This window comes from Calypte anna, chromosome 22 (assembly GCF_003957555.1).
Source record: "Calypte anna isolate BGI_N300 chromosome 22, bCalAnn1_v1.p, whole genome shotgun sequence".
Classification (NCBI taxonomy): Eukaryota; Metazoa; Chordata; class Aves; order Apodiformes; family Trochilidae; genus Calypte; species Calypte anna.
The window spans coordinates 4,410,697-4,437,285 of NC_044267.1; the positions used below are offsets into that span (position 1 = coordinate 4,410,697).

The window sequence follows — 26,589 nt, forward strand, 5'->3', positions numbered from 1 at the left end:
GACAGAGGGACACGGGGGGACAGACGGGCGGGAGGATATGGGAATATCATGGGGATGTGGGGACAGATGGACATGGGGACACAGACATGGGGGGACACGGACACGTGGGGACACGGCAGGGAGGACACAGACACGCGGACATACGGACACGGGGACACACGGACGGGAGGACATGGGAATATCATGGGGATATGGGGACAGACGGACATGGGGACACGGACACGTGGGGACACGGACACGGGGACACACGGATAGGGGGACATGGGAATATCATGGGGATATGGGGACACGGACACGTGGGGACACGGAGACACACGGACACGGAGACACACGGATGAGGGGAATGTGGTAGGGGTATGGGGACAGACGGACACGGGGACACACGGACACGAGGGTATGGAGACGGGGACCCACGGTGAAGATGCGGAGGAGACACAGGACTGGGGACACGGGGGTGCGGTGACATGGGGGCATGCAGCCACGGGGACATAGTGACACGGGGACACGGAGCCACGCAGACCTGGGGACACAGGCACGTGGTGACACGGTGACACCCAGCAAGCCAAGCTTGCTGTGTCCCTGCCGCAGGGTGCCCCCCACGCTGCCATTCCAGAACGTGTCCTAGCGCCAGGGTGACAACGCGCTGGTGGCAGCACCCGGGTGACAGAGTGACACAGGGAGGTGGCCATGCTGCGGCTGCTGGTGGCCAGTGCCCACGTCCCCGGGGCCACCGGCTCGGGGCTCGGCCTGCACGTGTCTGCCCGCTTCCGAGGTAGCGCTGGGGACAAGGAGGGGGACACAGCCGTGATGGCACCGGCCAGCACCGGGTGACAGGGTGTCGTGCGACAGGACGGTGCCGGCCGTGGCTGGGGACAGTGTTGGGGACAGTGCCAGCTGTCCCTCTGTATCCCCACCCTGAGGCCACCACCCTCCCTCCCGTCCCCTCCAGGTGTCCCCAGGGGAACGCGGGTGGTGCCGGAGGAGCGCAGCTCCACCTGGAATGAGGTGAGGTGACCCCGGGGTGGCCCGCGGTGGCACAGGGACACTCGGGCCACCACACCCACCCCTTGTCACCCTCCCCCAGACGCTGGCATGGCCACTGGGCGTGCGTCCCCTGTCCTCCACGGACACCATAACCCTGCACCTCCGGCACTGGGGACAGCCAGCCCCCCGCGGGTGAGTGGCACCCATGGGTGGGCACCCCGGGGGGACCATCCCCACCACAGCCACCCTCACGGTACCATTCTGTCCCCGCAGGGACCTGGGTGCCACCACGGTGTCACTGGAACCGTTGGTGGCCGATCCTGAGCTGCTGATGTCCCTTAGCGATGTCCCCTTGCTGGACACCCGGGAACAGCCCACGGGGGTGAGCACCGACCCGGCAGCACCCCAGGGTGCCACCAGGCACAGTCTGGAGTGTCACCCGTCCCTTTGCAGTGCACCATCACCCTCCGCTGCTCTTATGTCCCCCGTGGCACAGCTGGGGACACCCCCGTCCCCCTCCAAGTCCAGGTGCCACCCCGGGCGGTGTCACCAGGGCCACTCCACCACCCCGGCAAGCCCCCGGAAGGGAAGAAAGAGGATTTCCAGGTATGGCACCCACGGGCAGGGTGGCACCGGGGGGGTAATGTCCCATCTGGTGGCCGCCGGGTCACCGCGTGTCCCCTAGGTCCGGGTGAAGGTCATCGAGGGCCGCCAGCTGCAGGGCAACGACATCAAGCCGGTGGTGACAGTCCTGATCGGGCAGCACCGCTTCAGGACGCGGATCCGCGTGGGGAACAACCCCTACTACAACGAGGTGACACGGCAGAGGGGACAGGGGGACCCGCAGGTGTCCCCTCGCTGTCCCCCTCACCTGGCTTGCTCCCCTTTCCAGGTGTTTTCCCAAGAGTTCCAGGGGACGCCGGCACAGCTGGTGGCAGAGCCCATCCGCATCCGGGTTGGTGACATCGGGGGGGTGGCACCGGCTGGGGACGGGGACAGGGTGGTGGCGGCTGATGCCAGGTGTCCTGTCACAGGTGTTGGACTCGCGGGCTCCCCGCGCCAAGGCCACGATCGGCGTCTTCCAGGTGAGACGGGGGGGTGGCCGGGGATCGGGCTGTCACCTCCCTCCGGCCCCTGTCACCCCCTGTCCCTCCCCGCAGCTGGACGTCGGCACCGTTTACCGTGCGCCGGGTAAGGTCTGAGGTTTGGGAGGGATGGGGCTTGAAGGAGGGAGGGTGACATCGAGGTGACATCGAGGTGACATCCCCTGGGTCACCTCAGGACACGGCCTGAGCGGGAAGTGGCTGAGCCTGCAGCACCCCGAGCGCCCCGACACCGGGTCCCGGGGCTACCTCCGGGTCAGCCTCCTGGTCCTGCGGGCTGGGGAACCGGCGCCAGTGAGCACCCCAGATCCCTATGCCACCCAAACACCCCGATTCCCCCCCCCGAAAAATCCCAGTTCCCCCCTGGATACCCCAATTCCCTTCCTACATCCCTAAATACTTCAGTTCCCATCTACCAAATCCCCCCCAAACCCCTTATTCCCCCCCAGACATCCCCAGTCCCCCATTTCGCCCTAATTGCCCCCCGAATCCCCATTTCCCCCCTAAATCTCCCAATGCCTTACCCCAAATCCCCCCATTCCCCCCAAGTCCCTCCCAAATCCCCCTGAGTCTTCCCAAGTCCCCCAATTCCCCTCCCAAATCCTCATTTCCCCCCCAAGCCCCCCAATTCCCCCCAAATCTCCTATTCCCTCCCAAATCCCCCAATTCCTCCCAACCCCCTATTCCCCTCCAAAGTCCCCCCATACACCCCATTCACCCCTAAATCCCCCACTGAGCCCCCCCCAGATCCCTCCATCACCCCCCAAAAATATTCCCTTGTGGGGGGGTCCCCCATTTTTCCTCCTTTCCCCCCAAAAAGGAGCAGGAGGAGCTGGCAGGGGACGGGGACATCGAGGCCAACCTGCTGCGACCTCCCCCCTGTGCCACCACCCTCCAGCTCCGTGTCTACCGTGCCGAGGACCTGCCACAGGGTGGGGGGGGCGTCCCCGAAACCTTAGGGGTCTCCTGAAACCTGGGGGGGTCCCCCCAAACCGAGGGTGTTGCCCCACAAAATGGGGGAGTCCCCTAAAAGTGGGAGTTCAATGGATGGGGGGGACATGGGGACACGGGGATGTGGGGACATGGGGACAGCTGGACACAGGTGGATGAATATGTGGTGAGACGGGGACATGGGGACACCTGGACATGGAGCTGTGGTGACATGGGGACACATGGACACCGGGACACGGGGACACAGAGATAGAGTGACATAGGGCCACGCAGCCGTGGGGACAAAGTGACATGGAGAGACAGGGACATGGGGACACAGGGACAGGGGGACACGGGCACGCGGGGATGAGGTGACACTGGAACATAGGGACATGGAGACACGTGGATATGGGGACATAGAGGTGTGGGGACATGGGGACACGGGTGACACAGTGCCCCCCCTGTCCCCAGCAGAGCCACCTCAGCAGGGTGTCCCCAAGGCAGGTGACAAGAGGGCTTTCCTGGCAGCCTCGGTGCGGGTCACCTTTGCCGGCAGGACGGTGGGTGCTGGGCGGGGGGGTCTCTGAATGGGGGGGGGGCCTGACAGGGGTGGGGGGGCATTTAGGGGTTCACCCCTTTGACCCCCCCCTGCAGCTCTGCACCCAGGTGGTGGCCCCCAACCCCAACCCTGTGTGGAACGAGGTCTTCTTCTTCCCTCTCAGGGTGAGGTGTCCCCCCCCCCACATCCTGCACCCTCTCCCCAAAAAAGGGCCCCCCCCAAAAAAAAGGGGGCACCCCCACACCCTTCTTTTCTCTCCACAGCTGCCCCCCATCTCTGATGAGATCCAGCTGGACATCCTCGGCGGGTAAGGGAGACCCCCACCCCATTTAGGGGCGTCCTTGTGGTTTTTGGGGACCCCCCCAGTTTTGGAGAACATCCCTGGTTTGGGGGATGCCCCCTGCTCCCAGGGTACCCCCTCCGGTTTGGGGAGATACCCCCATTTTGGTGGCTCCCCCCTATTTTGCCCCCAGTTTTGGGGGATGCCCTGATTTCCAGGGCCCCCCCTGTTTTCAGGCCATGTCCTCTGCTTTGGGGAGATACCCCGACTCTTGGGGACCCCCCCTTTTTAGGGAGACCCTCTCGATTTGGGGGAAACTTTCTGCTTTTGGGGTCCCCCTCGGTTTTAGGGAATACCCCGGTTTGGGGGGATTCCTTCTGTTTCAGGACTCCCCCTTGTTTTTGGGGGACCCCCTCGGTTTGGGGGTGCCTTCAGCTTTGGAGACAACCCCCCCGTTTTAGGGATGCCCCCTGCTTCCGGGGACCCCCTCGTTTTGGTGAATCCTCTGTTTTATGAAACCCCCTCGTTTTTGGGGATCCCCCCCTCTGTTTTGAAGCATTCTCCTCTGTTGGGAGGAACCTTTCTGGTTTTGGGGACCCCCTTCGATTTGGGGGAGTCCCTTCAGTTTTGGGACCCTTTTAAGGACTTATTTTGGGGAAGGGGGGGAAATCCCCTTGGGTTTGCTGGAACCCCCCTTGTTTGGGAGACCCCACCCAGGTTTGGGCTGCGTGTCCCCGCTTTGGGAAACCTTATTTTTGGGGGGGGATTATTTTTTGGGGGGGGAGGGTCCCATATTTGGAAGGAGCCCCATTTTGGGGAGACCCCCCCACTTTATTTCCTTGCCCTTTCCTCCCCTTTAGGTCCCGGAGCACCAAGGTCCTGGCCAGCACCACCCTGCACCTCTCCCACATCTCCTCTGCGGGTGCTGAGCTGGAGGGTGAGAGAGGGGGGGCACCTTTGGGTGGGGGGTCCCCAGCACCCAGACCCCCCCTCCTCACTCCCCTGACCCCCCTTTTTCACTCCCAGAGGGGACCCCCGGGTTCTTGCCCTGCTTTGGACCCACCTTCCTCCCCTTCTACGGCCCCCGGCCCGATGCCACCAAGACCCTCAGCACCGTGAGTGGGTGGCAGGGTGGGGACAGCACCCTTTGTTTTTGGGGGGGGGGGGAACGACACCTCCTTAGGTCACCCCCCACCCTTATTTTCCAGGCTTATCGGGGCCGGGTGCTGCTGGAGCTCAGCACCCTGATGGAGCCATCAGATGGGTGCCACCAGGGCACCATCGCCCGTGAGGACATCGCCCAGGAGCAGGTGGGGACACGATGTGACACACACCTTCCCCCCCCACCCCGGGCAGACTTTTTTTACCTATTTTTTCACACTTTTGGGGTGTTTTCACCTTTTTTTTTTGGTGCCCCAGTGTCACCTGCCCCGCCACCAGTTTGGCCTCTGCGGGGTCTTTTATTCAGCCACCATGGTGCCACCAGGCCACCAGCTCCTGCGCTTCGAGCTCAGCCTCGGCCATTCTGGGGACACCAGCGATGTCACCTGCAAGCCAGCTCCTTCTGTCACCCCCTACGCTTGTCCCCTCTTCGATGGTGAGCAGGGGGACACGAAGGGAGGGGACCTTCTGGTGCCCTCTGGGGTGCTCAGTGTCCCCTCTGCGGGGTCCAGGTCACCGCTACCACTACCTGCCCTGGCATGGTGACAAGCCCGTGGTGGCTGTCACCTCCTCTTGGGAGGACGTCGGTCACCGTTGGGATGTCCTCAACCTCCTGGGTGGCCTGTGCCGGCGGCTGGTGAGCACCCACGGGTGGCAGTGGGGTTGGGGGGGTGACATCCTTGGGGGTTGGGATGGTTTTTGGGGTGTCCCTCCTCTTGGACAGGAGAGGAACGTGAAGGAGATGAGGGACACCTGTGGGGACACCCGAGGGGACATCGGGAGGAGGCTGCTGAGAGAGCTGGCAGGGGACTGCAGGTGAGGGGGGCACAGAAAGGGGAGGGGGGGCTGAGAGGGAACTCTGGGGATGAATGTGGGGGGCTTGGGGGAGATTGGGGAGTTGGGGGGGATTTGGGGAGGAGAACGGGGGGGAATTGGGGAGAAATTGGGGGGGGGGAAATAGAAGACTGGTGGGAAAATGGGGGAATGGGGGGGATGGGGGGGCTTGGGGGGAATTGGGGGCATTTCAGGGGAAATGGGGGGGAGTGGGGGGAATGGGGGCAATCAGGGGCATTTCAGGGGGAATGGGGCATTGGGGAGGAAATGGGCTAGTGGAGGGGTTTGGGGGGCAATTGGGGGACTTCGAGGGGAATGGGGGCACCGAGGGGGAACTGAGAGGGGGAATATGGCATCTGGGGAGAAATGGGGCATTTCTGGGGAAAATGGGACAACTGGGGGGGGGGGGGAAGGTTTATTTGGGGAGAAAAAGGCATCATGTAGATGAAAATTGGGGAATTCGGGGAGGAAAAAGGGGAATTTGGGGGGAAAAGGGGCCATTCCTTAGGGGTGGGATGTTGTTTGCAGGCAGGTGCTGGCCCAGCTGAAGGGGCAGCCCACTCCCACGCCACTCGACACCCACCTGAGGGCCACCCGCCTGCACCTCCTGCAGAGGGTGATGGCAGTGGCCAAGAGGCCACCCAAGGTGGGCTGGGACACTTTGCTGGAGGTGGCCGAGGGCTGGCTGGGACGTGTGACAGCGCTGGCTGTGGAGGTGGGTGCTGGGGCTGTGTAGGGTGGGAATGTCACCAGTGGGATGAGCCGTGGCCGGTCTCAGCCCTCCCGCCGGGTGCTTTCCAGCCCCAGGTCGGTGTCCCCGATGCGGTGCTGTGGCTGCTGCAGGGGACACAGAGGGTGGCCTGTGCCCGTGTCCCCGCCCCTGACATCGTCTTCTCCCGGAGCGGCCCCGGTGCCTCGGGCAGGCTCTGCGGCCGCATCCACACCCTCTTCCTCGAGGTAGGCACCCACTGTCCCCTCGGGTCACCTCTGTGTTCCCCTCCGTGGTCCCTGTGTCCCATCTCTGTCCCCTCCACCTCCCCTGTGTCCCACCCATCAACCCTTCACAGCACCCCACGTTGTCCCTGGGTCCCCTTCGTGTCCTCTGCAGCTTCCCTGTGTCCTCTGGGTGTCCCCTTCGTGCCCCTTCCCTATTTCATGTCCCCTCCATGTCCCCTCCACACCACCTCTGTGTCCCGTCTAATCCTCCCATGTCCCCATCGTGTCCCTCTGTAACCTCTATGTGCCCCTCTGTGTCCCCTCTGGAACTGCCCCATGTCCCCCTCTATGTCCCATTTGTCTTCCCCAACATCCCCTCCGGATCCTCTCCGTGTCCCCTCCGCAACTCCTCCGCGTCCCCCCATGTCCCCTGTGTGTTCCCCAATGTCCCCTCCACATCCCACCCACCCACCCGCGGGACACAGGGCCCCGGGGACGTGGGTGCTCAGGTCCGGCTGCGCCTGTGGCTGGGACGCGTGTCCGAGAGCGGGGACCTGGTGCGACACCTGGAGGGGACCCTGCGCGTCTACAGCGAAACCGTGAGCCCTGGGGAGGGGGGCGGGAAGAACGGGGAACCCCCCCCTTAGCAGTCCCCGTGTCCCCTAACCCCCTGTGTGTCCCCTTCCCAGTATGAAAACCAGACCAAGGTGCTGGGGAAATGGGGAGCGCGGGGGCTGCTGGGGCGCCCCAGCTTCTCCGATGGCGCCGGGCAAGCGAGACCCCCCCGGCACCTCATCCAACCCCCCAGGGGATGGCGCTGGGAGGGACCCTGGAGCGTGGAGCCCCAGCGGCGGTGAGTGCCCTGGGATTGGGGACAGCCACCCTGGGGACCTCCATCCGGGAGGGTGACACCAGGCTTGGCCCCAAGGCTGCTGCCGGACACGGAGACCAACGTGGGGCAGGTGCTGGAGGAGGTCTACGAGAACCAGAGCCGGCGGCTGAGGGGACAGTGGGGACCTGCCACCCCTGCCAGCACTGATGCGGTGAGTGGGGACAGCGTGGGGGGCACCCAGGGGGGTGACATGAGTGTGGCAGGGCTCAGGTGCCACCCCCTTGGGGTGAGAGGGGCAGGGGTGGGAATGTGGGTGACAGGGTTTGGGGTGGCAGGGATGGGGTGAGAGGGACAGGGGTGGCAGGGATGTGGGTGACCGGGTTTGCAGTGGCAAGGATGGAGGTGGCTGAGAGGGGGTGGCAGGGATGGGGACAGCAATGGAGTGACAGAACGGAGGTGGCAGGGATGTGGTGACAGATGAGGCAGTGGGAGGGGACAGCAGGGATGGGGTGGCAGGGACAGGGGTGGCAGGAGGGCTCAGCTCTCCTCGTCTTTGGCAGAGCGGCTTGGAGGTGCCACCCAAAGAGGAGGTGGCGTGTCCCCAAGGTTGGCACGTCACCGATGGCTGGAGAGTGGACATGACGGGTGACGTGGACGAGGCGGGTGAGTGGCTGTCCCCAAGGCCACCCTGGGGTGGGTGGCAGGGTGGCGGTGGTGACAATGGATGCTGCAGGGTGGGAGTATGGGGTGAGCGAGACCCCCGGCAGCCCCCCGCCCACATGGCACCCAACTGAGAGGAGCACCCACACCCACCGGCGCCGGAGGTGGCTGCGCACCCGGCAGAGGGACCCCAGCACCCAGGGACAGGAGCAGGATGTGAGCACCTTGCTCCAGCAGGTGGGGACAGGGACGGGACGGGGTGACAGGGACAGAGGTGGCACAGATGGGGACAGCAGGGACAGGGGTGGCAGGGTTTGGGGTGGCAGGGACAGAAGTGGCAGGGGTGGGGTAGCAGAGATGAGGTGGAGGGGATGGGGACAGCAGGGATGGGATGACAGTGACAGAGGTGACAGGGATGGGATGGGGTGGCCAGCACACCGGTGTGTGAGCCACCCTGTACTTGTCCTTGCTCCACGCTGTCACCTCTGTCCCCCCTGTCCCTCCAGCACAGCCCCGAGGCCTGGGAGTACGGGACCCTCTGGGGCTGTCACTTCCACCCCCAGCCCCGGGTTGGGGACATGTGGCGGCGGCGACGGTGGCAGCGGCAGATGGTGCCCAAGGAGCCCCCCGAGGTGGCACCCATCTTCCTGCTGGAGGAACCCCCGGTAGGAGAACGGGGGGGCTGGGGGAAAGAGGGGATGGGGAGAGAGGGGAGGGACACGGGGGGGGACAGGGGACAGTAGGGTGGGGGGACAGCAAGGCAAGGGGACAGCAGCATGAAGGGACAGGAGACAGGAGGCAGCAGGGACAGAGGACAGGCAGAGGGGGGACAGTGGGGTGGGGGTACAGCGGGCAGAACGACAACGGGGTGGGGGGACAACAGGGCGCGGGCACACCCCCAGCATTTGTCCCTCCCCTCAGTGTCCCCAAACCCCTCCCGAGGAGCCCCCCCCCGGGAGCAAAGGAGCAGCGAGTCCGGTACCGGTTCCGCCCCACCTCGCAGCCGCCCGCACCCCTCATCCTCTGCACCTTCCAGAGTGAGCCCTGGGGACACTGCGGGGGGGGACACGCGGGGACACCCGGGGGGGGCCGGACCCCCCGGCAGCCCCTCCCGCAGAGCCCATCTTCTTCCAGCTCCGCTGCTACATCTTCCAGGGGCTGCAGCTGCACCCCCGCCCCTCCAAAACCACCGCAGGTGGGGACCATCCCCCTCTCCCCACCCTCGGAGCCCCCCCCCCCCTCAGCGGGCACCCCAGGGTGCTGACGGTGTCCTTGTCACCCAGTCCCTGTCGCCCACGTCTCCTTCCTGCACGTCAGCCAGAGCAGCAGGGTGCTGCCCCCCACCCTCGACCCCCTCTGGGACCAGACGCTGCTTTTCCAGCGGGTGCCGCTCTACGGGGACCCCCGGGAGGTCCGAGATGACCCCCCCCCCGTAGTGGTGGAGATCTTCGACCAGGATAAAGGGGTAGGGCACCCATGGATAGGGGGGAGCCCCCTGGGGAGGTTTGGGGTGAGCTCCTCGCCGTGGTGGCGGTCTCGGACCGGGACGGAGGGGCGAGGCGCCCGTGGGTGGGGGGGCACCCGTGGGTAGGGGAGCCCCCCCGTGCCCAAGCAGTGCCTTGCAGGGTGCCGGGGGGGCCCTGGGGAGGAGCGTCTGCACCCCGGATGTTTCGCTGAACGTGGGGCACCGGCAGCCCCCCCGGCTCCGGCGGTACCCGCTGGGGGGGCCGGGTGGGGAGGCCGGGGAGCTGCTGGCTGCCTTCGAGCTGCTGCACGACGCTGAGGTGAGGGGCTGGCAGGGGGTGGCTTTGGGGACAGCCCGGCAATGGGGTGGCATTGTCACCCTATGTGTGTGTGTGTGTCCGGCAGGATGGGTCCCTGGAGCAGGTGCCACCCCCCCCCATGGAGGGAGGGGATCTACAGCATCCCCCTGGGCATCCGGCCTGTCCTGCAGCTGGTGGCACTGGAGGTGGGACCTGGGGACACGGCGTGGGGGCAGGGAGGGGCACAGGGATGGAGGATGGGGTGGGGAGAGAGGGGACAGAGGGGACAGAGAGGGGGACAGGGAGGGGGACAAGGATGGGAAAAGGAAAAGGGACAGGGATGGGGACAGGGAGGAGAAGAGGGATGGACGATGGGATGGGGACAGGAAAAGGAGGAGGAAAGCTGGGGACAAGGATGTGGATTGGAACAAGGATGAAGAGAGGAAGGACAAGGTCTGGGTGGGGACAGGGAGGGGACAGGGGCTGGGGACGAGTCTGAACTGGAGATGGGAGGAGAACAAGCAGGGGACAGGGACAGTTGGTGAAGGGATTCGGGATAGGGCCAGGGATGGGGACAGGGATGGAGGAGGGGATGGGGAGGGGACAGGGACAAGGAGAGGGATGAAGATGGGAACAGGCACAGAGGGAGGAAGACCAGAGGAGGACAGGCTGGGGACAGGGACAAGGCTGGGGACAGGCACCTTCAGCGTCCTGCCGAGCCCTGCACCCACTCGAGGTGACCCCAGGGGCCACCGGGGGGGTGACAGCCGCCGGTTCCCCCCAGGTGCTGGCGTGGGGACTGCGGGGGCTGCGAGCTGGGGTGCGGGCACCCAGCCTGGAGGTGCAGTGGGGGGGCCAGACCCTGCAGACCCCTCCCATCGCCGACCCCACCGCCAATCCCAACTTCCCCATCAACGCCTTCCTGCTGAGGCTGGTGAGGAGGGGGGGGGGGAGGGGGCAGGGGGAGCACCCATGGGTGCTGCCACCCGCCCCTCACTCGGGTGACCGAGCCCCTTGTCCCCAGCACCTGCCGGAGGAGGAGGAACTCGTCCCCCCCCTCCGGCTGCGGGTGCTGGACACGAGGGGCTTCGGGTACCGCCCCCCGGTGGGTCAGACCTGTCTGCGGGGGCTGGCCCGGTTCGGCACCCACCCCCACGTCCAGGGACGGACCCGCAGCCCTGGAACCCCAAAAACTGATTCCGGTATGGCCCCGGGACCGGCCCCGGCACCTCCCGGCTCCACCCTGCCCCGTCCCATCCCATCCCATCCCATCCCATCCCATCCCATCCCATCCCATCCCATCCCATCCCATCCCATCCCATCCCATCCCATCCACTTTCCTTCTTCATCCCTGCTGTCCCCTGCCCCATCCCTGCTGTCCCCTGCCCATCCCTGGTGTCCCCTGCCCATCCCTGGTGTCCCCTGCCCCACGTCACCCACCCCCCCATGGCTGATCTCCCTTCTCCCCCCACAGCCACCCGCTGGGGCAGGATAGCTCGGGTGAGTCCCCCACCCTTCAGCACCCACCCCCCAGCCTCGGCACTGCTCCCCCGCCCCGTGCCTCAGTTTCCCCACGCAGTCTCCTTTGCTCCCCGCAGCTGCTGCCCCTGCTCACCATCCAGGTGGGTACGGGAAAGGGGTCACCAGGGCCACCTCCCCCGCTGCACCCCGCTCCCCGCCAGCACACAGAGGAGGAGGAGGAGGAGGAAGGTGACTGGTGGAGTAAATTCTATGCAGCCGTGGGGGACAAAACAAAGAGCCGGCGGGGGACAAAGAGGGACAGGCTGAAGGTGAGCTGGAGCCTGGGGTGACAAGGATGGGGACAAGGATGGACAAGGGACTGGGCAGAGATGGTGAGGGACGAGGCTGTGGGTGGGGTTAGGGATGGAAATAGGATGGAGAGGTCAGGGATGGGGACGGGGTTGGAAAAAGGAGAGGAGGGACAGGGAAGGGGACAGGGAAGGGGACAGGGGTGGAAGTGGGATAGGGACAAGGTCAAGGATGGAGATTGGGAGGGGGAACAGGCTGGGGACAAGGACAGTGCTGAAGGGGAAGTGATGGGGACAAGAACAGGGCTGAAGGTGCAGGCAAGGGCAGGGCTGTGAGTGGGGACAAGGCTGAAGAAGGGGACACAGGAGAAGCTCCAAGACGAGGCTGGGGACAGGGATCAGGCGTGGGGACACTGCCAGGACCTGCTCCCCAGGTCTACAGCTGTGAGCTGGAGGCTGTGCCCGAGTTTGAGGGGCTGCAGGATTTCTGCCAGACCTTCCCCCTCTACCAGCTGGGGGGTCACCCCACCCCAGAGGAGGACCCCGTGGGTGAGTTCAAGGTGGGTGAAAGCTCCCAGGGGACCCCAGAGCTGGGGTGGGGACACCCCGGGGTGCACGGCCAGGCTCTTCTCTCAGGGGCTTTTCTGTCTCTACCCCCTGCCCGAGGACCCCGAGGTGCCCCCACCCCCCCGGTTCTTCCAGGATCTGCCCCCCAGCCAACCCCAGAAGTGTTTGGTGAGGGTCTACATCGTCCGGGCCTTCAACTTGTCCCCTCGCGACAGGAACGGGCTGGTACTGTCACCCATGGGTGCTGGGTCCCCTGTCCTGCCCCCTGCTCCATCCCACGTCACCCTGAGGGTCCCCTCCTGCTCTCAGTGTGACCCCTACGTCCGCGTCTCGCTGGGGAAGACAACGCTGGGCCAGAGGGACCACTATGTCCCCAACACCCTGGAGCCCACCTTTGGCAGGTATGGCCGGGGGGTGGCCCAGTGACCCCCCCCAAGGTGACATTGGGCTGTCGGGGGCCTGGCACTCACACAAGGTGGGGTCCCATTCCCCACGTCAGCACGGCCAACCTGTCCCTGTGCCACCACTGGGTCACCGTGGCACTGAACCCCCAATGCCACCAGGTCCCCGGTCCCTATGCTGGCAAGTCCCCACGTCACGAGGTCCCCTTTCCCCGTGCCACCCCATTCCCAACATCTGCAGGTCCCTGTGCCACCAAGTCTCCCTTCCACAGAACACCAGGTCCTGTGCCACCAAGTCCCCAGATGCCCCTGTGCTGGTGGCACCCCATGCCACCACGTCAAGCCCTCATGCCACCAAGGTGCCACCCTGTGCCACCAGGTCCCCACCCGTGCCAGCAGGTGCCAGTCCCCCAGGTGACACGTCCCCAGGGCTGATGGCACCCCTGCTGCCAGGCTGTTTGAGGTGACGGGCACCATCCCTCTGGAGAAGGACCTGAGGGTGTCCCTGATGGACCACGACCTCCTGCCCCCCGACCAGGAGATTGGCACCACCACCATCGACCTGGAGAACCGACTGCTCTCCCGCTTCCGGGCCCACTGTGGGCTGCCCACCCGGTACCGCTGGTGGGTGACCCCCATGGGGGGGACAGGGACAGTGGGGAAAAGGGGTGGGGACATCGGGGTGCAGGATCCTAAGTGAAGGGTGGGCGTGGGGGTGGGGATGGAGACAAGATGGGGATGGGGTGGGGTGCAAGGAGATGGGGACAGGGTGGGCACAGGGTGATGGGGAGAGGAGTGACAATGATAGACAAGATGGGGACAGGGTGGGCACAGGGTGATGGAGACAGAAGTGACACAGTGATAGACAAGATGGGGACAGGGTGGGCACAGGGTGATGGGGACAGGAGTGACACTGTGATAGATAAGACAGGGACATGGTGGGAGCGTCTGTTATTCGGTTTAATTGCCGGGTCAGTGTTAAACCGTGACAGACACACAGAAGATAGGGATGGGGACAGGAGTGACACAGTAAGGGACAGAAGATGGGGACAGGGTGGGCACAAGGAGATGGGGACGGGGTGGGCACAGCTGGGGTGGGCACTGGGAGTGGCAGAAGAAGATGAGGATGGCACAGGGACAGGGGTGACATGCAGCCCACCCGTGGTCCCACAGCAGTGGCCCCGGGGGGTGGCGGGACCAGGTCCCCCCCAGCCGGGCCCTGGAGCTCTTCACCCGCTCCCGGGGGCTCCCAGCACCCGAGTTCAGCGCCGAGGGCACCGCTGTCACCTGCGGGGACCAAACCTTCCTCCTCAGCCACTTCGGTGGGTGGGGGTCCGGGTGGGGGTGTTGTGGGGACACACACACGCAGGGTGTCACCCCCAGGGTGATGGTGGGGCTGTGCAGAACGCAGCCCCCTCGGCCACCGGCCCCCCAGGGACTCCCGTGAGCGCCTGGCCCTGCACGTGCTCCACGCTTGTCACCTTGTCCCCGAGCACCTGGAGACACGCACCCTGTACAACAGCACCCAGCCCGGGCTGGAGCAGGTGGGGACAGGGGATAGGGACTGGGGGACGTGGCCAGGGAGGGACCCCAAGGGGACAAGAGGGACCTTGTGGTGACAGGGACCCCGAGGGGCACACTGGTGACCCTGTGGTGACAGGGAACCTGGGGTGATGGGGACCTCAGGGTATAAGGGGGCTGATGGGGACCCTCAGGTGACAAGGACCTCAGGGCAAGAAGAGATGTCGGGGGCTGAACCCAGATGTGATGGGGACCTCAGGGGTGGCGGGGACCTCCTGGGGCAGGGTGGGGGACACTGGGGGGGACACTGTCCCAGCCCCACCGTGTAACCCCCAGGGCAAGGTGCAGATGTGGGTGGACATCTTCCCCGTCAGCCTGGGGCCCCCCGGCCCCCCCGTGGACATCACCCCCCGCAAACCCCAGAGGTGAGCACCCAGCTGGAGGGGGGACGGTGACATCCCAGGGGAGGAGGTGACATCCTTGTCCCCCGGCAAGGTACGAGCTGCGCTGCGTGGTCTGGAACACGCGGGACGTGGACTTGGCCGACGTCAACGTCACGGGGCAGCGGATGAGTGACATTTATGTCACCGGGTGAGCCCAGGCCACCACCCTCCGGGCAGGGAGGTGACGGCAGGGCTGGGGACAGAGGTGACAGCAGCGTCCCCTCCCCGGCAGGTGGATGGATGGGCTGGAGGAGCAGCGGCAGAAGACGGACGTTCATTACCGCTCCTTGGACGGCTCTGGGGCTTTCAACTGGAGGTTCCTCTTCTCCTTCGAGTACCTGGTGGCCGAGCAGCGCTGTGTCCTGCCCTGCAAGGCGAGGGGACCCCGGGCTGGGGCAAGCTTGGGGGGGACGCACACAGGGGACAAGTGTGACACCCCCTCTTTGCCCTCTCCCCATCACCGCAGGACCATTTCTGGAGCCTGCACGAGACGGTGAGGAAGGTGCCCCCCAAGCTCATCCTCCAAGTGTGGGACAATGATAAGTTCTCAGCTGATGACTTCCTGGGTGAGAGCCCTGCCTTGCATCACCCCCACGAGTGACAGGGGACACCCACAGGTGATGAAGGACACCCGTGAGTGACAGCAGGGACACCCGCAAGGGATAAGGGGACACCACAAACAATAGGGAGCACCCACAAATGATGGGGGAGCACCCATAAGTGATGAACAACACCCACAGGGGATGTGGGGACACCCACAAATGACAGGGACAGGCCCACAAATGACGTGGGGACACCAAGAAGTGACAGGCAAGCACCCACCGGTGACAGGGACACCCAACAAGTGACAAGGGACACCCATAAATGATGGAGAACACCCACAAGGGACGAGGGGACGATGGGAGGGACACCCAGAAGTGACAGAAGACATTGCCCCCTCCCCTGTTGTTCCCCCCAGGGGTCCTGGAGCTGGAACTCACCCACCTCCCACGTCCATCCCAGCACCCCCAGAGCTGCACCTCGACCGCCTTGGGGACCCCCCCGAAGTGGCCCTGGCAGGGGGTGCGGGTCCCTTCCCCCCTGTCCCTTTTCCACCAGAGGCGGGTGAGGGGGTGGTGGCCCTGCACGCTGGAGGAGGACGGCAAGAGGAGGCTCTCGGTAAGCTGAGGGGACACCGGGAGGGGACAGGGGGGACACGGAGGACATGGCTGCTGCCCCCTCCCCAGGGCAAGCTGGAGCTGAGCCTGGAGTTGCTGACGGCCAAGGAAGCCGAGGAGCGGCCGGCGGGGAAGGGAAGGGAGGACCCCAACATGTACCCCATGCTGCCAGCACCCCTGTGAGTCCTGCACCCCCAGCACCAGGGGACATCCTGCTGGGAGCAGCTCCAAACCTTGGGGTCCTGGGGCAGTCAGTTCCCCAGAGGTCCTGGGAACATCAGGAAAAGTCTGTCCAGCAGACCCAGGGAGGTTCTGCTCCCTCTCTGCTCTGCTCTGCCCTGGGGAGAGCACCCCTGGAATCCTGGATCCAGCTTGGGGCTCTTCCCAGTTCCAGGGATCTACTGGAGAGAGGCCAAGGGAGAGCTGGGAGGGTGAGGAAGGGACTTGAGCATCTCTGCTGGGAGGAAAGAGTGAGAGCCCTGGGGCTGAGAGGGGATCTGTGAATGTCCATCAGTAGCTGAGGGGTGGGGGGCAAGAGGAAGGAAGGGACAATCTCTGTTCAGGGGTGCCCAGGACAAGGAAGAATGGGTTGGAGCTGGAAGATGGGAAGTTCCACCTCAAGATGAGGAGAAACTTGTGGAGTGTGAGGGTGAGGGAGCCCTGGGCCAGGCTGCCCAGAGAGGCTGTGGAGTCTCCTTCTCTGGAGCCTTCCCAAACCCTCCTGGATGTGTTCCTGGGGGAATGGACTCCATCATCATCTCCAGAGGTCCCTTCCAACCCTGCACCCTCCACCCTCCATCCTGAGTCCTGGGCTTGGGGACAGGGTGACAAAGCAGTGACAAACCCTTTTGCTCTGGGTTTCACCTCAGGAGACCCGAGTCCTCCTTCCTCTGGCTCCAGGCCCCGCTCCGCACCCTGCACTACGGCCTCTGGCACCGGTACCGCCGGCGGTTCTGCCTGGGCCTGGCTGCCCTCCTGCTCCTGGCCCTGCTCCTCGCCTTCGTCTACGCCGCCCCGGTGAGCCCGGGGGGCACGGTCCAGCCCCAACCTCCCCGCCAGCTCCCCCCTTCCTCAGCCCCCCTGAGCTCTCTCTCCCCACAGGGTTATTTGGCCATGAAGTTGGTTGATCCCCTCCAGGGCTTCAGCCACCAGCTCAGCAGCCAGCCCTGAGGTGGGACCCCCCCTCCAGGGATGTCACCGTGGTGTCACCTCCTGAATAAAGTCACATCCAGCACGGTTCGAGTCGTCCTCGAGTTCCACGGGTGGCAAAGTGGGGGCTGCTCCATCCCTGGGGGGCTCCAGGGCACCGGGATGCAGCCCCTGAGGTGGGGAAGAACTTGTTGGCTGCAGGGGGGGTGGTGACAAAAATGACATCCAGGTCACACACACACACATACATTTATTCTGTGACACGTTACAGCTCCAGGGAGAGGTGCACGTTCCCCTGCTGCTTATCAGGCAAAAAAAAAAAAACCCAAAAAAACAAAAAAAAAAAGGCAAAAAAAAGGCAAAACACCAGAAGAAAAAAAAAATCTCTCACACCACAACCACTGTTGGGCACTTCGAAAAAAGCTCCAACCCACCCTGGTGACAGCATCAATGTGTCCATGTCCCCTCCCCGTACCCCACCAGAACCCCCAAGGGGATTTGTCTCCACTGTGAGCATCTTGGGAAGCTGCAGGGTGAGGACACAGCTCCTCAGGATGGTGGTGAAGAAGGTGAGCCCAAGGATGAAGCTGGGAAATTTGCCATCTTGATGTTCCCAAAGCCACCAAGACTCCTCCTTGGGACAAACTGACCTAATATCTCCCTGTCCTGGGACCCTGTGCCCCTGTCCCTAGGGGAAGTGGTGGCTGTGACAACCAGGGAGAGAAACCCAAGAGAAATCATTGACCAAACGCATTGAGGTAGGAATAAAATCTGACTGCATGAAAGGCAGCAAGAGCTCCAGCTCTGAGAGGTCCCAGAATCACTCAGCTCCTCCTTGGGGAGATCCTGGAGTTGCTCAGCTCCTTGGGGAGATCCTGGAGTTGCTCAGCTCCCTGGAGAAATCCTGGAGTTGCTCAGCTCCTCCTTGGGAGATCCTGGAGTTGCTCAGCTCCTCCTGGGAGCTCTCTCAGGGGGTGAAGGACAAGCTGCTGGGGGAGCCAGGACACGACATGCAAGGCACAGGAGAGGCATGCTGGGTGGGGGGAGAGGGGCTGAGCCCCCCGAGGCAGCAGCAAATGGTTCTGGAAAACAGGGAACCCAGGGGAGCACCTCAAATTGGGGGGTGCAGAAAAGGGCTGGCCTTGGGGGGGATTGGTGAGGGGGAGTGGGTGGCCAGGGGGTGCCCAGCTCCCATTGTTGTGCTGCCACCAGCATCCTCTGCCCCAAAACACCAAACCTAGGTGCCATCTCCTGCCCTGAAACACCAAACCTTGGTGATAAGAAGGGTCATCCCCTGCCCCAAAACAAACCTTGGTGACAAGCAGGGACATCTCCTGCCCAAAAACCCCAAAGCTTGGCAACACCTCCTACACCCTGAAACAGCAAACCTCAGTGATGAGGAGGGTCATCCCCCCTCCCTACCCCAAACCAAATCTTGGTGACAAGCAGGGACACCCTCTGCCCAAAACACAAAACTTGGTGGTATCTTCTGTCCTGAAACACCAAACGTTGGTGATATCTGTCCCAAAACCCCAGACCTCAGTGACAAGCAGGAACATTCCCTGCCCCCAAGCCCCAGATCTTGGGCATCAGAAGGACAGAGAGAGGCAGGAGGGTGGTGGGGTCATTCCAAGTCCCAAGGAAAAGCAGCCTGGTCTCCAGAGCCAGGGGATGGGAAGCAGCTGGAGCAGGATGACCAGCCTGGAAAGTTCTTCCTGGAAACTCGTTTGAGACAAGAGGTTGAGGGTCACACTCCCAGAGGAGTCTGGTGTCCCTTGGGTGGGATTCTCCACCTGAAGTGGCCATTTCTGGGGCTCCCTGTAGGGCAGGAGCTGCCACCACCACCACCCCCTGGCACGGCAGGGCCTTGGAACAAAGTCACAGACAAAATCCCTTCAGGAAAAAGTCTGTCCCCAGGGTGCTGAGCTCCCAGCCCACCCCAGGCCCCTGGGGAGCCTTGTGAAGGGCTTGTGAGGAGACATGAGGTCCCTGCCTGCCCTGAGGGTGGATCCATCACACTCTGGGATGGGTGGGAGTTGGGCTGTGGCTAGCAAGGACTAGCAATGGGCCAGCCCGGGGCAGGGGGGAGGTGTCCAAGGTCAATAAAAATGTTTCCGACTCTGCTCCTGCCACTTGTTGTAGACGATGACTCCGATGACAATGGCAAACACGATGGCCACCAGGGAGAAGAAGACAATTAAGAAGAGAGCCAGGCCACTCATGGGCTCCAGTGGTGCCTCCACTGAGGGACAGAGGAACAAAAAACAGCCTGTGAGCCCCCAAAGAGCCCAGCACCCCAAAACCCACCACCCCGAGGTTCAGTTTCCCAAAGCTTTCGGAACACAAGAGGCTCCTGGATGTATCTCAGGTGGGATTTCTGGACAATGTGGAGGTTCAAACCCCGTGAGCTTCCAGCAGACCAGCACAGCCCATTTTGGCCACTGTGTGACAGGCTGTGACACTGGTTGTGTCACACAGAGGGTGAGAACACCTGCTGGCAGGAGGAACAGGGCACGGACCCCCCGATTCCAGCTGCAGCTCAGCTGGTTGGGTGGTGACATGAGGCACTTTCTGCCCCACAAGCACAACAGCTCCACCACCCTGCAGGTCCCCCCCCAAATCCCTGCCTGTCCCACCTTCTCAGGGGGCTCCTACTCACTTCCTGGCAGCTTCAGGTTGTCCACAACTGGCAGATACACCTCCCTGTCCCTCTTCTCCTCCTCGGGCGTCCGCTCCACTGTCAGCTGGTAAAGCTTCAGTGAAATGATGTCATGGTTGTCTGGAAAGAGAGAAGAAACATGTCCTGAAGTGTCACAGATAAATACAGAACCAGAGAACCACTCTGGCTGGAAAAGACCTTTAAGATCATCCAGTCCAACCATTAACTCAATGCCACCACCCCCTGTCCCTCATCCCCACATCCCCAGGGCTCTGAAACCCCTCCAGGGATGATGGGGACTCCAGCCCTGCCCTGGGCAGCCTGGGCCAGGCCCTGACAACCCTTTCCAGGCAGAAATTCTTCCCCAGCTCCAACCTAAACCTCCCCTGGCACAACTTGAGTTGTGCCAAAAGTTCCTCTTGTCCCACCCCTTGTTCCTTGGGAGCAGAGCCCGACCCCCCCTGGCTCCAACCTCCTCTCAGGGGGTTGCAGAGAGCCACAAGGTCTCCCCTCAGCCTCCTCTGCTCCAGGATCAACACCCCCAGGGCCCTCAGCTGCTCCTCACAACTTCTCCAGACCCTTCTCCTTCTGCTCCACACCCTTCCCCAGCTCCCTTGCCCTTCTCTGGACACCCCCAGCCCCTCAATGTCTCTTTTCTGACCCAAAACTGAGCCCAGGATTGGAGGTGCAGCCTCAGCAGTGCCCAGCAACGGGGGCCAATCCCTGCCCTGCTCCTGCTGGCCACAAATGTCTCTGCCTAAAGACCTGAGTGCCATGGGATGGAATCCCTTGGGGGCAAAAAGGTGCTGGATCTCCCTTTCCATGGGGAGAACACTTGGATTGCTCCAGCACGGAGCCCTTGGTCGATGGGAACATTTAAGCCACTTTAAAAGTGAGAACCAAGAAACCCTGAGCTGGAGAGATCATCTGACTGCAACCCCAAACTGAAGGTGTTAGCACAGGCCCCACGTGGTCCTGCTCCCTTGGCTCCTGGTGGCAGGAGTTTGGAGTGGGAAGGGGAGTGCTGCCTGCCAGTCTGCCAGCTCCCCGGGGCCCAGGCCTGAGAGAGAAAAGGCACTTTTGTTGGAGCCAACAATGGGCCCAGACATCCCCCATCAATGCCCTTTTGTAGTGGCAGAACTCAAATCTGGGCTTAAAACCTGCCCAAAAAGGCACAGGGGGAGGTGTGGGGGGGGAATGTTTGGCCTTGGGGAAGCCTGAGCAGCACCAGAAGGGTTGTGCTGGGGAAGGTGAAGGGCTTCAGTGTGAGCTCACTGCCAGCCCCATTTCCATCAGCCCAGGCTGCAGCACCCTTGCCAAGCAGCCCTTCCTCAACAACAGCCTTGGGACAATGAAATTCAAAGCAAAATACACACAGGGACAGAGGCAGAGAGAGGGAGGGAGCAGCAATGGCCTTGGCTGTGCCACCTGGAATGTTGGCAGCTCCCCAAGGCTTAGGGCAGGAGAGCAAAGGTGGAAGGTTTAAGTGCTCAGCCTGAGTTTGCTCTTCCAAGGTGTGTTTTTGGAGACAGCCTCCTCCAGCTGTGTTGTTAGGAGAGGATGGCTGAGGTCAGGCCCTGCTTGGAGTGCCCAGAGTGGGCTTTGGGCTCCTCAGAAGCTGCTGGAAGAAAAAACCCAAGGCTCAAGGGCGTTCAATGCACAGCGAGGTCCTTCTGGAAGCCCTGATCCTGCTCCTCCAGACACCTAAAGCTGAGCAGAAGCTGCCAGAACCCCTCAGAAACCCCAGGAAGCTGGGGCAGTACCTGAAAGGTCCCCAGTGACAGAAGAAGTCCCAAAGTAGTAGCCCCGGGGGAGGTGCACGCCCGGCACGTCGATGCAGTCCCTCCACTCGTGCTTCCCATCAATATCGATCAAAACCTGAGGAAAACAGCACCCAAAGCAGCTCCTTTAGCCCCTCAACACGTCCCCCATTGCCCTGCCATGCCCTGCCATGCCCCCTGGGGACACCCTCACCGTCAGCCTCCTCTTGACGTAGCGGATGACCAGGAAGGTGTCGTGGTTGAGGTTTCTCACCATGGCCGTGCAGCCCCCCAGCTCCGTGGGGCGCCCGTCCCGGTCGTGGTCGTAGGTGAGGGACCCGTTGTTGACCATGGCTGAGATGTAGGGGAAGACACGCTGCCAAGAGGACAGGGGGACAAGGCTGGGGGGGGAGTTTTTACTCCCAACTCAGCTCTACCACATGCCAGGATCAAAAGCCCCAAAGAGCTTCGCTCCCCCACCCCTCCAGAGTCCAAAAAGACAACAGAACCACCCAGGTCCAGCCCTCAGCCCTGAGGCTCAGCTCCTGGACAGCCAGCTGGGTTCCATGCAGGCCTCCCAGCTCCCACGGGGATTTCTGGAGCTCGGGAGGAGGGAATGCCTCGAGGTGAGAAGCCAAGAGTAGGTCAGCAAGAGCACTGTACCTGATTTCCTGGGCTGTACCTCCTCTTCTGAGCCTGCCAGTCCAGGGTTAGGGCAAAGCAAGAGAGAGCACACAGAAGCAAGATGGTCACAGAGCAGAGTTTAGGATTAACCTGGAGCCTGGAATCTTCCAGCCCCAGAGGAGCTCAGCTCTGTTACTGCTCTGTTATAGCATTATCAGCTTAGCAGAGGCTGAAGCTGAGCAGGGGTTGGGTGGCAGGTGTCAAGTCCTGTGACACAGGGCTAGGAAATGGTGCCAGCAAGGGACAAATCAACCACAACCACTCCCCAGGGAGCCCCAAGTAGCCTGCCCCTCTCTTCTCCTGGGGTTCAAGCCCCTTCTTTTTGTCTTTTGAAAGGTGAGAACAAGCAGCTGTGAACCCTGAGCAAGAAGCATTTCTCCAGCTCTTCCCTTCCCCAGTGCAGGCTCCTCAGGTTGCAGACACGCAGCACCTTCCCCTCAGGATTTAATTTAACCTGAAGACTTGTTTGGTATCACTTTACCCCAGAAAAGCAGAGCTACCAGTCTGCAGATCCACAGGATCCACCCAACACCAGACTCAGTCACCCACAGCTTGGCACCAGGCAGCTCAGAGGTTTTTTTACTTTATGAGCACAAAGTCCATCCCTGCTTTGGATGTTGGACCCCAAGCTGCTTGTGATTCAGTGGCTGTAGGGCCAGGGAGCATCCCAACCATCCCCTTTTGTCTTCTTCCCTGGGATGAAGGGAGTCCTGTGGGGTTAATGTTGAGGTTTTAGGGTAAACCAGTGCCTATGTTTGAGGGAAGTTGGAATTAAGAAGGTCCAGGTGGGGTTTTGGGAGTGAGGAAACCAATTCCAGCACCAGAGTGGGAAGGGATGGAGTTTAATTCCCTTTCCACACCCTTCTCCAAGGGAACAGCCACAAATAAACCCCAAACAACAGACACGTTGGGAACACAAAGGTGACAGAACCAGAGTGTTGGGTTGGAAGGAACCTCTGGAGATCATCCAGGGCAGGATCCCCCAGAGCAGGTGGCACAGGAGGGACTCCAGGGGGGTTGGGAATGTCTCCAGAGATGGAGACTCCACCACCTCTCTGGGCAGCCTGGCCCAGTGCTCTGCCACCCTCAAAGGCAACAAGTTCCTCCTCAGGTTGAGGTGGAGCTGCCCAGGGTCCAGTTTGTGCCCGTGACCTCTTGTCCTGTCACTGGGCACCACTGACAACAGACTGTGCCCCCCCTGACACCCCCTGAAGTTCTGATAAGTGGTGATAAGATCCCCCTCAGGCTCCTCTTCTCCAGACCCCACAGCCCCAAGTCCCTCAGCCCTTCCTCACAGCAGGGATGTCCCTGTCCCCTTTGCTGTCACCTCCCCAGCAGCTCCCTGTCCCCTGGGGAGCCCAGAACTGGACACAGTTCTCCAGCTGGGGCCTCACCAGGGCAGAGGGGGAAGAGAACTTCACCCAAGCTTTTCTTGTTGCACCCCAAGATGCCATTGGCCTTCCCAGCCACCAGGGCCCCTTGCTGGCTCGGGGACATCCTGGTGTCCACCAGGACTCCCAGGTCTCTTCCCACAGAGCTGCTCTCCAGCAGCTCAGCCCCAACCTCTCCTGGTGCAGGAGGTCACAGGAGTCACCACCTCATTTTCTCTTGCCCCAAAAAGCTTTTTCACTGACCACAAAAGGAAGAAAAACAACAAAACACCAAACCAAAACCAACTGCACAGAGCAGGCAGGGACAGACAGTGGGAAGGAAGCAAAGAAATGGCTACTCTTGGATTTAGAAGCTCCAAAAAGACCCCAGCATGAGCCATAACCTCAGTGCTGCCCGTGCCACGCTGGGGCAGGTCCCCCTGCTCCTTCCCAGCTCACCTCCTGCTGCTTCTCCTCGTTGGGGTAGGTGTCCACAAACACTCCCAGGCCCAGGAAGTTATCCTTGCTTCCAAAGACAGGTCCTAGAGGGAAGGAGAAGCTCTGAAAAGAAGGGGGCAATGCCAGGCAGGGGTCTCTCTAGCAGGTAATGAGGAGTGAGCTCTGCAGAGATGGGGCTGAGCACCCCAGAGCAGGGATGGATGTCAGAGGGACAGCTTAAATCCTCTCTTCTTTTCTGCCCAGAGTTTGGTTTTTAAGGAGTTAAATCCCAGCATGGGAGGCTCCCCCAGGGCAAAACACCCCAAACCCACCCCCCCTGAGCTGCCTCCAGGCTCCCTGTCCCCTCCACCCGGGGTGCTGAGGTTCAGGGGCAGCCTCACTGCTCCCTCCTCACCCTACAAACCAGCCCTAAAGGCTCCAAAACCCCAACAAATCCCCACTGCCCTCTCCCTGAGCAGGGAGATGTCCTGGAGGGGGGAGGTGACAATGTCCCAGTTGCCCACCCCATGTCCCCACCTGTCTGCATTCGATCCTTGGTTGTACCAGATGGCAAAACCATCCCCGTTCAGGTTCTTCTTGGCCTGCCCATGGATTTTTGAAGTGCACCTGCATCTCCCAGTCCCGGAGGGTAACAGGGCTGCAGAAAAGGAGCAAGGAGGTGAAATGGGGGTGTCCCTCCCCGTTCCCTCGTCAGACTGTGCTGTTGTACAGTTTGGAGGCAGCAGAGTCATTAATCCCAAGGGATGTTGTTAAACCACAGGGATTGGTCTCACCCAAAGCTATAAAAAGACAAAAAAAAACCAAACCCCAAACCAGTTCTGGTCTCACTCTCGTGTGGCAACTGGAATTCTGGCAAAAATCAAGTAACTGAGAGCAGGGAAATGGAGAACAGAAAGACCCCCAGGAGCAGCTCCTAATTACTGACAGAACAATTATTCCTAATCAATTATTTTCTGCTTCTACCTAAAAATATCCTATTTCTACCAAGAAACTCCCTGCACTCAACACTGGGGTCAGGTTGGGAGGTTGGTCAGGGGCTTCATTTGGAAGCTGGGACATTTTGGGGGAGCCCCAAACCCAGGAAACAACCCCAACTTTCCCCAAATATTTTATGATAATAAAGGCTGAGCGTGGGGCTCCCTGCTGGTCTTGGCAACCCCAGGAGGGACCCCGAGGTGGTCACCACAGCCACCCCAAATTCACCTGGGGGAGCTCAGCCCTTGCCACCCCTAAGATGAAAGTGCTGCTGGTGTCCCCAGCTCAACCCCCCCTTTCCCAGCCCCCCAGCCCACCCCCCTCATCCTGCCCAGACACCCCAATCCCCTCCCCAGGACCCCTGGCTCAGCCTGCAGCCCCTCCATACCCACCCCAGCCCCCAAAACACACTTTCCCCCCCCAGCCTGCCTTTACCCTCCTCCTCCATTCCCCCCCACTCTCCCACTCCCACGGGGGACACCCCAATCCTGACCCTCTCCCCCATCCCCCTATCCCGGTGCTCCCCCTCCCACCCCAATCCCCGCCTGGCTCCCCCTTTCCTGACCCCCCCACTCCATCCCAGTGCTCCCCACGGTCCGAGTCCCCTCTCCCACCCCCACGCGGGACACCGCCGGGTCCCCACCCTCGTTCCGGCCTCACCACTCGGTTCCAGACAGCTCCCTGCTTGCTCTGCACATCGGGGGTCAGGCGGATGTACTGGGTCATCACCATGGCATTGCCCAGCAGGTCCCACAGCCCCGAGCTGGACGAGCCCACACCTGCGGCCCACGCGAACCGTTACGGACCGGAGAACCGGTACCGGTACCGTCACCCCACACCCCCCCGTGCCAGCTCGGTCACCCCCCGCTCACCCTGGTAGGGGTTTGGAGAGGGAATGTTCCGCTTGAGGTGGTTCCTCCATCTGCTCTGCCCTCGTCCCGCCCAGCCCAGGGTTCACGGTCAGCAGCGCCAGCGCTGCCCGCCACCGGCCCCGCGCCGCCATCTTCCCTCGCCGCGCTACGCCCCGCCCCGCTCGCCCATTGGCTGTCCGGCCCCAGCGCCGCGCCTGACGATTGGCTGAGACGCCTGTCTGTCATCTGGGAGGCGGGGAGAGCGCGAAGGGTGATGGGTAATGTAGTTCTGACCCCCGCGGGCACCGGCTGCCCACCCGCGGCACTGCGGCTGCGGCCCCGGCCCTGCACACCCGGTACTGGTGCTCCCCAAACCCGGTACTGGTGTCCCCCCAAAACAGGGGGTCCTGGTGCCCCCCCAAACCCGCTCCTGGTGCCCCCCCAACCCGCTCCTGGTGCCCCAACAAACCCGGTACTGGTGTCCCCCCAAACCCGCTCCTGGTGCCCCCCCAAACACGGGTCCTGGTCCTCGCCTTCTGCCCCCCCCTCTTTCCCAGGTCCTAGTGCCCCCCTCCTGGTTCTGTTCCCCCCGGGTCCTAGTGCCCCACAAGTCCTATTGCCCCTCTCCTCCTGCTGTTCTCCCCACCCAGGTCCTAGTGCCCACGCTCCCCTCTCCAGTGTTGTACCCCCCTCCTGGTTCTGCCCCCCCCTGCCCAGGCCCTGCTGCCTCTTCTAATTCTCATTGTCTTCCCTCCCACCAGGTCTCGGTGCTCCCTCCAAGT

At 62.6% G+C, this 26,589-nt stretch overlaps 2 protein-coding genes across 2 annotated transcripts; one reads left to right on the forward strand and one right to left on the reverse strand.

Moving 5' to 3' along the window:
• Positions 1–381: 381 nt before the first annotated feature.
• Positions 382–17,125, forward strand: FER1L5 (fer-1 like family member 5). The gene is made up of 49 exons (XM_030464142.1): positions 382–772; positions 950–1,005; positions 1,085–1,176; positions 1,258–1,366; positions 1,438–1,590; positions 1,670–1,798; positions 1,877–1,939; positions 2,019–2,069; positions 2,145–2,175; positions 2,266–2,381; positions 2,908–3,019; positions 3,489–3,577; positions 3,672–3,740; positions 3,840–3,883; positions 4,717–4,793; positions 4,883–4,971; positions 5,065–5,166; positions 5,276–5,453; positions 5,530–5,654; positions 5,742–5,833; positions 6,380–6,566; positions 6,653–6,808; positions 7,273–7,386; positions 7,477–7,640; positions 7,716–7,830; positions 8,180–8,282; positions 8,353–8,516; positions 8,786–8,944; positions 9,201–9,316; positions 9,397–9,474; positions 9,597–9,744; positions 9,905–10,063; positions 11,067–11,244; positions 11,517–11,542; positions 11,641–11,832; positions 12,246–12,371; positions 12,448–12,603; positions 12,688–12,779; positions 13,233–13,403; positions 13,953–14,101; positions 14,184–14,323; positions 14,637–14,725; positions 14,796–14,891; positions 14,976–15,117; positions 15,210–15,309; positions 15,702–15,901; positions 15,970–16,079; positions 16,770–16,917; positions 17,002–17,125. Exons 1-49 carry the CDS (start codon positions 688–690, stop codon positions 17,068–17,070), a joined length of 5,709 nt encoding a protein of 1,902 aa, XP_030320002.1. The 5' UTR covers positions 382–687; the 3' UTR covers positions 17,071–17,125.
• A 154-nt stretch (positions 17,126–17,279) lies between these two features.
• LMAN2L (lectin, mannose binding 2 like) lies at positions 17,280–25,964 on the reverse strand. The gene is given in 12 exon segments (XM_030464172.1): positions 17,280–19,291; positions 19,709–19,828; positions 21,472–21,586; positions 21,683–21,844; positions 22,132–22,164; positions 23,982–24,064; positions 24,498–24,519; positions 24,521–24,577; positions 24,579–24,608; positions 24,610–24,618; positions 25,617–25,735; positions 25,818–25,964. Coding segments are annotated over 12 exon segments (1,035 nt in total). The 5' UTR covers positions 25,960–25,964; the 3' UTR covers positions 17,280–19,148.
• Between the last annotated feature and the right edge of the window lie 625 nt (positions 25,965–26,589).